Source organism: Pecten maximus, chromosome 10, assembly GCF_902652985.1.
Source record: "Pecten maximus chromosome 10, xPecMax1.1, whole genome shotgun sequence".
NCBI lineage: Eukaryota > Metazoa > Mollusca > Bivalvia > Pectinida > Pectinidae > Pecten > Pecten maximus.
The window spans coordinates 36,482,880-36,495,366 of NC_047024.1; the positions used below are offsets into that span (position 1 = coordinate 36,482,880).

A 12,487-nucleotide genomic window follows, 5' to 3' on the forward strand; every position below is an offset into this window, starting at 1 on the left:
GGCAAAAACTACCCATGTTTAACCGGTATTGTTTTCATTCTATTATTCTGTAACATATTGATCCTCGTATGATCACTGTTCGTACAAGTCTAAGGAAAGATAACTCTTGCATGTTACATCTCTGGGCTTATTATTCAGTAATTACACTGGTCTGAAATTCAATCGAAGGAAATGTGACAGACTTTAATTGCTCTTGAGTTTGGAAGATTGCCAAGCCGGTTTTTCTCAAACTCTGCAGCTACTCTAAAACATTTTAATTACAGTGGTGCATTTCTCAGTGTTTGATAAAAGTTGTGTTTAGTGATGGAGGTTTTGGGGTGGATTGATATTCACAACCATAGTTTTGTGTCATTTGATTGAAATGCAGATGTTGAAATATGGTTGTTTCACTTGTTAGACAAGCTAAGACACCCTCTATAAGTAAAGTAATTAAACAGCTTGCAGTGTTTGATGTCACGGAGATTGATCATGTGACTAAGAAACAGACCCTAACTAAAAGCCAAGAATCCATCACCCCTGCTAACCCTAATGTTCTCGGTGCTCCTCTGCCGGGTTTGTGTGCAGAGAAACTATTGTTTGTAGGTTCAACAATGGAACTACAGCGGATTGCAGCCTTGCGGAATTGTTTTTACACCACTGCTGCAGTGCCTGAAAACGCAGTGTGCATCACTTGCAGGTTTTCATTAAAACATGTCAATTTTAAGTTGGCTTCTTTAGACCTCTGTATCTCCTGATAGTTAATTTGCACTTACGAAGCTTGTGCTTCCTGAACAACAGAGTACCCTTAAAATGTCCATGGAGAGATTGAGTCAGGTATTTGACTGTCGCTTCCTTCTTCTGTGAACTGTTATTTCCCATCAGAGCCTCCAGATAGTACAGTTGAATGTGCCAATACACAGATGACATAATTGTTTTGTAAGGTGTTGTATTTTCCAGCATGTTTGTTTCCTTGATTAAATGGTGTGGGACTTGTACCTTAAGGTGTTATACTATCAGTCACCAATTCACTGTAATTCTATCGAGTCAACTTGACATTAGCTCATGACTTTACTATCAGTCACCAATTCACTGTAATTCCGTCGAGTCAACTTGACCTTAGCTCATGACTTTACTATCAGTCACCAATTCAATGTAATTCTGTCGAGTCAACTTGACATTAGCTCATGACTTTACTATCAGTCACCAATTCACTGTAATTCCGTCGAGTCAACTTGACCTTAGCTCATGACTTTACTATCAGTCACCAATTCAATGTAATTCTGTCGAGTCAACTTGACATTAGCTCATGACTTTACTATCAGTCACCAATTCACTGTTATTCCGTCGAGTCAACTTGACCTTAGCTCATGTCTTTGGCAGATAGTGAAAAATGCAGGATTTAAAATTAAAAAATAATTTTTTGAAACTAAAATATGTGAAAATAATGCTTCACATTAAATAATAACATCTTTATACATTCCAATAGGATAACTATACTTTAAAATTGTAAGATCTTTTCCTTGGTGACCCATTAAACATCATTTCACCCTTTATTTTGGAGGAATTTGTCTAGATATTTGATCATTGAATGATGGAGGCACTATATTCTTACACTTTGTTGAAACATTAAGTGACTACTACTGTCACTCTGAGCTGTTAAATGTTTACAAAGTGCAGACGAACTTAACTGTGTAGTGTTGTATTACATCTAGCTGATTGTGTATTTCTTATGTTACAGGAGAGAGACCGTATATCTGTGGAGCCTGTGGGGTCCAGTACAGCCAGAGTCACAGTCTAAAGAGTCACATCATCAACAAACATGATGGAATCATGTCGTATTACATCAAGGAGAAGCGTAACCGTTCCCCACGAGGTATGGGCTACTTGACCCAGGTCATACCCGACATGTACAAGATCTCCCCACAGCAATCCATGATGCCACACAATGTTCACAGTAACCATGGAAACCAACAACAGTCACTCCTGATGCCACAACACAACATTCCAATGCCACCACATCCACATGTCATGACTTCAATGCATCCACAAGTCATGACCTCGCCCAACCACCAAGGTCAAGGTCAGCCAATGACTTCTCCCATGCAGAAGATGATGATGTCTCCACAACAGCAACAGCAACAGCAGCAGCAGCAACAACAACAACAGCAACAACAAATGGGAAGCCACCTCCAACAGGAGAATCGTCCCACCCACATAGGAGGGGAGCGTAATCAGCAGTCCCATCCTCACAATATGCAGCAGAAATCTAGTCCCAACTACTATGCCAATGGGTTTCCATCACCTAACTTTCAGAACAACTTTCCACCACAGTTCAAGGTGCACCAGCAAGTGGCACCGGTGGTGGAGGAACAGCCACTGCCACTGGTTACGAACACTACCACCAAGTCTCAGATGCCACTACAGGAAATTCGCAACAACCAGATGGAGGAGAGCGGCATGAACAACCATGGTGCTATTGATCTCAGCAAGAAGGGCATGCCAAGTCACACTCTCCGTGACAATGGTCATCTTGAGGCTCTCAAGGCTCTGGAGATGTCAGGACTGGGGGAACGCCCAGAAAAAGATCATAAGTGCACAGAGAAGGGCACCGGAGAATGTGCTAATTGTGTTCATGAGTCTAAACTCCGTACACTAAGACTAAATGTGGTCCGTATGCTCAGTATTCTGGTCCCAAATCTGAATTTCGAGGAGAAGGGAATCAGCGCTGATGGTGACTCGGTGGATGAACTCCTACATGATGTCATAGAAAGCAATATGCAGGAGGAGGAGATGAGTGAGTGAGGTCAAGGTCAGGTCAAGGTCACTAATATTTGGTAGTACCTTGTCAGCTATTTTGGGAGGATGTTCTATCAGTCTGTCTCTTTGTGGATGTGCCATATCATCGGACTTCTTCTTTGACCCATTTACATGTGACCACCTTATAGATGGACAACTACTTATACCAAAGTCATATGATGATTATTCAAAGTCACAAAAATGTCTAGGGGTCACACAGATCACAAGCAAGGGTGTTCTGAAGCCGGTATTGTTACACCACAATTTAATATAATCAGTGATTATCTAATAATGAAAGTGATGATTGGCAGAATCATCTCAATATGTCAAACATATCAACCTGCCTGAAAGCTTATCATCTATTCATTACAAACCAAGAAACCAAGAATGCAATGGGTCAACTCTGGCGTCGTTTGACTGACACTTTCTCTATGGGAATTAAAATCAACACATCCATTTTCTAGCTTTCCTTTGAAACTTATATACATTTTATTCCTTCGTCACAAACATTATCGCCAAAATTGCACTTTTTTTTTTCTGCATGACATGGTTTATGTTATTTAGAATTCATACTTCTTAAATAGCTTTTTTTTTTTCATCATTTGTCTTTTTGAAAGCTCATTTCACTACTGGTCAATGAAACAATGCCAATGTTGTCCCAAAGAGCACAAAGTGTTCAAAAACAAATATATGCCTTTTCCAAAGACTTTGAATAGTTCACAAATCAACTTTTTACTCATGTTTTGTCAAACCACCTGACACCAGCATTTCTCATAACAGCCTGCAGGAACTGCGGCAGTGACGTTCTGTGTTTGTTGTTTAATTGCATCTGGTCAAAGACCGCTCTACCATTCCTATTCATTATAATTCTACTTTTCACATTTTTTGTGTGAAATATAAACATTTATATATTATACGATATATTGCTGGTGCGTGGTACCACAGATGTTGATTCTATTTTTGTTGGCATATAATGATAACAATTGATACGGACCACTGCTTGGACCACTTTGATGCAGACAATGGGATATGCAGCGTTGTTACCATAGAGGAAACTGTACCATGGTGTATAGTGTGTAAGGTTTGTGTGAGGAGCTGCAAATTTCTCCGTGGCAAGGCAGTGTTTTTGATGTCACAGAGGTCACATGGAGGTCACCAATGGATCGTAAACTTCTGTATATGGATTTTTTTGATTTTGAGAAAAATTCCATCACATTACCTGGTTGTGATAAGTGTAGTTTATGCATGTATTTTAATGTGTAGAAGGCCCTCCCTACGTATATCATACTGTGGTTCTCAGCAGTGTAAATAAGGCCATTTCTATATATTATACTGTGGTCCTCAGCAGCTGTGTGCTGTGAACTTTACATTAATGGTACATCTAATCATGTTTTTTTTTCAGTTGAATCTCTATGATGGTAAACTTTCTGAACATGTTTTGATTAATAATACCTTTCAGCAATTCAATATTTGAATTGCCTTGAATATTGGTCAGTGAAGAACAAAACAGATTTTGCACTTAAAATTGAATGCCTATTTAAGGTTTTTAGAAAGCTGTACTACATTTGTTTTTTCCGATGTAAATCCACTAGGCCGGGCTATGTCAAGTATTACGTTTTGTTTTCAGATCCTGCTAACTCGACCAACTTATCCTAAATTACAAAACAAAATCAGCCCGTATAAAATAATGAAAATCGTGCTCTACTCTCACTTCTACTCATTTCCTTATATAAAGAGCTCAAAATATGAAAATAATTCCCCTTTTTCTTGGTCAGTGAAACCCTCCTACCATGATGTATAAAAATTGAAACAAGAAGATATACTTGACATGGCTTGTTCAGTCATTGATGATTTGAATTCTTGGAATAGATTGCCAAAGACCCATTGTTAGAAATTTTTTTGAAGTGTTTGTTAAGTAGTTAAGATTTCTGTACTGAATATTCCATAATATTAACAGAAATCTGTTACATTTGTTGTTTTGAATAATTAAAGAAAGATAACTCTTCCATTTTGTTTAGTAGCATCCCACCAAGACATTCACAATGTCGAAACTTCCATTTATTTGCTGTGATAACTTGCTGTATGATTCACTTCTCAGTGAATTCTACATCAAATTATCGCCTACATGATCAACACTCTGATGTTGTTTTGATCAAATCCATTTTATTGAATCTTATGTATATCATTTTTGATCTCAATTTTTTTTTTAGATGACGGTGCAAACATTTTTGTTAAAGACTAGAAATGAGAAATATTTTAATCTGTTGATTTTTTGTACCATATCAAAATACAATTTGTCTCGCATGCCAAAGTGTAGAGCAAAATGGCTAACTTTTGAGTTTACATGTAATGATTGTTGTTATTTAAGAATGTTTTTTGCAAAGTGCAAAATCTGTTTGCTTCCAAAATGATTGCTAGTGCTATTGTTGTTTATAAGTGGTATGTCTGTTGAGTCTGTGTTAAATGTTAGGTCCCTTGATGGGCACATGTTTAGATCTCCATTGTTGTATCTGTGTATGTCATCTATGTATATTTTGTAAACTAACACAAATTAATTGAGCTCTTGTCAAAATATATGTAGATTTTACAACAAAAACAGTTTTAAAAAAATGCAAAAAATATGTTATTTTTTGTATCTGTTAGACCAAGAGGAGAGAGAGAGAGAGAGGAGAAGGGAAAAAAAAACAAAAAAAAAAGGATTGAAGAAATTTTAAATAATCAAATGTTAAATTGTGTTACTGATGTTTAAATGATACATTCCATGCAGTACTGCATTATATGTTTTTTTGTAGAGTGGTGTCATCATCTGTTTCACAGTATATCTTGTCTTATCACTGCTGATCAATATCAGTAATAATATACTGCTGTATCCATTTTCTAAATTTTATTTTCAAAACCATTTAATATCAAATATCTTACAATCTGTTGTTGCAAAACTTTGTCTTTTTCATTTTAATTAATGTATTATCTACCTTTGTTGGTATATATATGCCAGTTCATATGTACAGGTAACCATTCCTCTGTACAGGTAACTGTTCCCTTTAACAGTTTACCATTCCTCTGTACAGGTAACTGTTCCCTTTAACAGTTACCATTCCTCTGTACAGTCAACTGTTCCCTAAACAGTTTACCATTCCTCTGTACAGGTAACTGTTCCCTTTAACAGTTTACCATTCCTCTGTACAGGTAACTGTTCCCTTTAACAGTTTACCATTCCTCTGTACAGGTAACTGTTCCCTTTAACAGTTTACCATTCCTCTGTACAGGTAACTGTTCCCTTGAATAGTTTACCATTCCTCTGTACAGGTAACTGTTCCCTTTAACAGTTTACCATTCCTCTGTACAGGTAACTGTTCCCTTTAACAGTTTACCATTCCTCTGTACAGGTAACTGTTCCCTTTAACAGTTTACCATTCCTCTGTACAGGTAACTGTTCCCTTTAACAGTTTACCATTCCTCTGTACAGGTAACTGTTCCCTTTAACAGTTTACCATTCCTCTGTACAGGTAACTGTTCCCTTTAACAGTTTACCATTCCTCTGTACAGGTAACTTTTCCCTTTAACAGTTTACCATTCCTCTGTACAAGTAACTGTTCCCTTTAACAGTTTACCATTCCTCTGTACAGGTAACTGTTCCCTTTAACAATTTACCATTCCTCTGTACAGGTAACTGTTCCCTTTAACAGTTTACCATTCCTCTGTACAGGTAACTGTTCCCTTTAACAGTTTACCATTCCTCTGTACAGGTAACTGTTCCCTTGAACAGTTTACCATTCCTCTGTACAGGTAACTGTTCCCTTTAACAATTTACCATTCCTCTGTACAGGTAACTGTTCCCTTTAATAGTTTACCATTCCTCTGTACAGGTAACTGTTCCCTTTAACAGTTTACGATTCCTCTGTACAGGTAACTGTTCCCTTTAACAGTTTACCATTCCTCTGTACAGGTAACTGTTCCCTTTAATAGTTTACCATTCCTCTGTACAGGTAACTGTTCCCTTTAACAGTTTACCATTTCTCTGTACAGGTAACTGTTCCCTTAAATAGTTGACCATTCCTCTGTACAGGTAACTGTTCCCTTTAACAGTTTACCATTCCTCTGTACAGGTAACTGTTCCCTTTAATAGTTTACCATTCCTCTGTACAGGTAACTTTTCCCTTTAACAGTTTACCATTCCTCTGTACAGGTAACTGTTCCCTTCAATAGTTTACCATTCCTCTGTACAGGTAACTGTTCCCTTTAATAGTTTACCATTCCTCTGTACAGGTAACTGTTCCCTTTAACAGTTTACCATTCCTCATGTACAGGTAACTGTTCCCTTTAACAGTTTACCATTCCTCTGTACAGGTAACTGTTCCCTTGAATAGTTTACCATTCCTCTGTACAGGTAACTGTTCCCTTTAACAGTTTACCATTCCTCTGTACAGGTAACTGTTCCCTTTAACAATTTACCATTCCTCTGTACGGGTAACTGTTCCCTTTAACAATTTACCATTCCTCTGTACAGGTAACTGTTCCCTTTAACAGTTTACCATTCCGCTGTACAGGTAACTGTTCCCTTTAACAGGTATCTTATTCCCAGACAGGTAACCATATTGCTTCTTTAAACATAACAAAGCTAACAAGTTTTAAGGTGTAAGTCTTATTTTATCAATTTTCTTCCTTGCATCAAATGCTCCTATTATATTGAATAATAATTTAAATTTGTCCATATTTTTTCCAAGCAACTTTTCTGGGCATAAAATGCTCATAGGTTTGATACACATTATTATTTCAAGCAGTCACCAGATTGAGTGTGATTGTCAATAAACAATCCACTTTCAGATAATTCTGCCATCAGTATTGATGAGTACAGAATTATTTGTATCAATTTCACTTTATGCAGTAAGTGCCTCATGAACATGATTTAAGCTAAATGTTTCAATAAAATGCATATTTTGTTAAAGAGTTGTTAGCTCAAGTTCAACAGATACAGAATTTACTAAACGTTTGGAGCCAAAACGATGTATTTTCCTGGGAATGATCATATGCTATATTTGTTTTTTTCATAGTTTCTTTCATTGTTTACATGTATGTATTAAACACAATTTTATTCTTTCCACGAAAATAACAAAATTTAAAAGCCCTTTTAACCTTTCCATTGTCCTCCCCTAATGGTTCCCTACCTGATGTAACCCCACTGTGAAATAGACACAGGTTTTGCAACATCGGATTAGACTTAATTGATTTCTGATATTTCAGTTGTGAAGATCAATCTTGCACTCTTTGCTCTAATTCATGTGAGTATTTTACGGATATAACAATGTTTGCCTTATTATTATTACGATATACAACATTATCATCATTCCATTTCAAGGGTGGAGATATTTTACTGCGTTGGACATTGTGTTACCTGTATATTTTGTGACATGTTTTGGTTATTTAACATTGATCTTCAAACATAAGAATAGGCAGCAAGCGGATCCTGACCATTATCTAGGTGCTTTATACAAAGAGTTGTTTCCCCTTGTTTTTCTTAACAACATAAACACATTCCTTTCCCTATTTACGGTGCTATACGTATGTAAGTTTCTGTTTTTATGCAAATGAAAGACCGCAAAATAACATGAGATCCAATGTCTATAAGGAATTTATCCTTGGAACATTTTTCAGCAAAGAGTTTTTTCTTCTTAAATTCTGATTTCAACTATTTTGAAAATATACAAGCTATGTATTGACAGGATTATGTAGCATCAGTTTTAACAGTTTTCTTTAAGATAATATTACATATTTGTGAAGGTCATTTGACCTTTTTAGATTTTAGTACGACTATTTTAGTGAGTAAATTATGTCCTTTTGGTTTCCCTGGGGACTGAACGACCTTGACATGTGACATTGTCACTCCATAACTACGAGACTCCATAACTACGAGACTTACAGTTGTTCAGTAAGAGGCAGCATACCACACTTCATGTATATTCAGTATTCTCACTGATACAGAAATTCAGTATTCAATGATTTTTAACAGACATCCGATGAAAAACATTTCTTTTTCAAAATAGACATCATTTATTTTCTATATAAAAAACATGTTTCAACTTCTATTCATTGACTGTTAAATGTTCATTTTTCGGATTGAAATTTTACATGCATTGGTGAGATCTTTTTTGTGACTTTAGTCGCCAGGGAAACTTGTTTGGAGGGATATGTTTACCTGTGTATAAATATTTTACTATGATAAAGAGAAAAAAGCCTGCCAGATATGATATGCATTTAAGATTGTTGATGATAATGTGCACTTTTTTGTATGTGTTCCACCTGTGTTTGAGGCATTAGAGTGCCCCGGACGCTCTAGTATGTAAGCTGCTGACGTTGTGTAATCCAGTATTAATTCATTTGATGATGTTCGAGAGTTTGATCATCAACATTACTTTCCTTTGTTAACTCACTCTAACAGATCTATTGTCGAGACCTGGTCTTTTTTTTTTAAATCCACTTGCATCCTGCACCTTGGTCGGAGGTCTGTTCAATATGAGAATTTTTTTCATGAAGATTTTTCAATTCTTCCGCCATGTTTTGCTACCTATCATAATTATATCAATTGCAATCATCCTACTTAATAATGATATAGAGATGTGTTCTTTCTCCCAGTGTTCTATGAATGTGTTCCTGAGGTGTTCATGACAGTTGTTCTCTAGTCCCATAATTAAGAACATCTTATCTTCGACTGCCATTGTTTTGGAATGTGACCATTTTTATTCTTGTTGATGTCTATTTTGTTATTTTTATTTTTTTTAACAACTTTTTTTTTATTCAGTTTTACTCCGGTTGTGTTCTGTGTACATAATTTGTGACTTGTTTTTGTTATTCTATAACCAAATGTGTTCAAAAGGTTGAAAATGAGATATAAATGTGTTCTGTTTAGGGGTTTTGTCACCAGTGAAGAAATTTAGAACTGTTGTCTGTACAAAAGAAGGGAATGTTTTTGGAAATGCTTTTGAGATAATGAGTGCTATTACATATTGAAAAAGATACATCTAACAATGAATTGAACATCTTAGCTAAATATTGACGTAAATATTTGAGTATGGGGTTTATTCTATATGAAAATGATGCATGATTAAATATTGCTATCATATATGATGGACGTTTCCCAATGGATGTCTAATCTTCCCACCTACAGTAGAGTTACTTGCCCCTGAGTGCTAAGTACTTGGTGAGAACAGAATCTGAATGTCTGACTTTGAACATGTATATATTTATCTATTCTAGTTTTTTTACTTCATCTCATTAGTTTCCATTTAAATCAAGATGTTTTCAAACTTAAGAAGATCAGAATTTCAGATGCCCTTAATAAATTGTTACTTTTTTTAACCAAGGGAAAATATATTATGAATATGTATTGCATTTTCATTACCAACCACAGCCTTTCTTTCTTAAAGATTCTGAAAGATTTTATCTGAACACATTTGATTAATATGAACTTAATTTTCACATGAACTTTTTCAAAGAAATTTTAAGTTTTGAAATCAACATAGCATTAAGTGAAAACATCTTCATTTCCTCTCTTGTCAACATCCTTCATTTTATAGGTAGTTGTAGTATTCATTTCACTAAGGCAACTAAGACAGTATCTGTCTCCTTGTAACCATGGTGATCTCACCTACCATATATGGTCGTGTGTGGTGCCATGATCTAGTCAACTGTAGCCTGGACTAGGAACCTAAGGGAGACAACCCACGGAACCTAAGGGAGACAACCAATGTAATCACATACATTAAACATATGTAAAGTGCTGTTATTTATAGTGGAATATTTGTTTTCCTATTCTTAATCTTTCATTTCTTATGGAATTGTTAAAAAAAAGTTGCCTGCATGTTTAGGTGCAGAAGCTACTATTGGCAGCCATGTATGTAATGTCGTATGCACAGTGGATGGTTGTTGTGTCTTCTCATATGATAAAAAAAAAATCATGTTTCCAAATACAGATAAAAGATCTGTTTTGAGTTAGATAACCAGCATTATGTGTATGCTGTACATCTTTTTATATTTTCTAAGTGCTGGTTATTCCCTGATCGTCCCCTTAGCTTATTTTCACTAAGCTATTAAAACTCAACACCATGCAGCAACTCTCTCCCGTCCCTGTATAGAAATACTCTTTAAAATCTTGCCTTCAAAAGGCGGTAGTGTCCGATATAGTTTCGGCAAGTTTGTAGATTGTTTTGTAGGACTTTCCGAAGGTCTCCCCTGTATTCTTTGTCTAAACATAAATCTGTGATCCAGATCACCAACCATTTTAGATATTTTTTTGAAAGTTTTTCATTTTATAGTTAGTGATCTGGTACTTATTCAAATGAAATATAAGATTAAAAATTCTAAGATGATGAAGAATGTGTGATAGGAAAAGAATTGATATCATTTGTAGATTCAGACCAATACTTAGATGTAGACTACTTATCTGTCAAATCTAGAACAAATCTTTTTTATTCTGATTTCTGTATTTTTTCAATTATGTTGAGAATCTCATTAAAAATGGGAATTTGCATACTCAAATGTAAATGGCTAAAGTATAAATAGAATCTGAGGTTGTATACAACATTTGGACATACATGGTCCAGGTGTGATTTTGCCAAGACTGGTTGGTCCATGTGCTCTTTAGTTGAGGTGTTTTCCCTTAAAGACCAACACTAATCTAGAGTGGTAAACTTGATACTAAGGACATCCCGTCCATAAATCAACTAATTTAATTGTGTCAAGTCACAATAAATGCTTCAGTAAATGAATTGTTGAGAAATACTGTGTTTCCTTTTACCTATATAGCTGTAAGCCTATCTTTGGTGTACTGAACTAGTACTGAACTACTACCCAGCCATAGTAACTCCTAAGGGAGGTCACTCTTTGTAGATACAATTGGATGTGTGAATGCAATGATGAAATAGTTTTGTGATTTAATTGCAAACGGATGGTGTTGTGTATACACTTACTATGGTATAAGTGCTATTATTAATATGGCATATTTTTTAATTATATATATTATATATTATGTATGACTGTATGTAATTATGGCCCTTATATAAACATCCATCAGTGTCAAACATATTGAGGAATTTGATTCCCTTCTCTCAAGAACCTCTTTTGAAGAAGAGCAATTTCTATGTTATTACAATCCAGGTAACGTTATAGTTTATTCTTTGATGTTTGATATCGCATATCAAGAAATTAAACATTTCACCTGCCAGAAAATCAGTTCAGAAGAATTCCAACAATAGAGATCATTTTAGAAACTTGAAGTTGCTAAATTGAAAGTGCAAGATTGCCAGCTGATGACCAATGAGGTGTTGAGAGAAGAGAAACATGTTCTCTGACACTTGGCCTTTGTGTATGTAGCATATAGAGCTTCCCAGTGACCGTGTATTTTGTATACATAGGTATAATGTCTTGATTCCAACTATTTATTATTAAATACTTTTTAAATATGTGTTTAAACTAAGACTGATGAACCTAAACCAAAGAAATTCTAGGGTTTTTACCCCAGTACCAATTATATACTTGTAAAATGTCTTCCCACCGTCTCCTACTTATGTTGTGTGTCGTGCTACCAGCTTAACTAAATGTATTCATTAGGACTACAAAACTCGTTGTTGTTGACTATATATTGCTGTGGCCATTTTATCGGTCGTGGGGCAGTGACACTTTGTTTGACCACCCATGTATGTGTTCAGCTATATATCTG

The 12,487-nt window shown here is 35.5% G+C and overlaps 1 protein-coding gene across 2 annotated transcripts in view; it reads left to right on the top strand.

Moving 5' to 3' along the window:
- LOC117336384 (myoneurin-like) overlaps nucleotides 1-8,667 on the top strand; it is a 68,063-nt gene extending 59,396 nt beyond the window's left edge. The window contains exons 4-5 of one of the 2 annotated variants that reach the window (XR_004534594.1): nucleotides 1,718-7,202; nucleotides 7,323-8,667. Coding sequence is in view for 1 of the 2 variants with exons in the window: in XM_033896888.1 (XP_033752779.1) it covers nucleotides 1,718-2,781 (1,064 nt within the window). In the remaining variant the exon portion in view is untranslated. Of the gene's footprint in view, nucleotides 1-1,717 lie in introns of both variants that reach the window. The other variant, XM_033896888.1, reaches the window with a different exon arrangement.
- The last annotated feature ends 3,820 nt before the right edge of the window (nucleotides 8,668-12,487 follow it).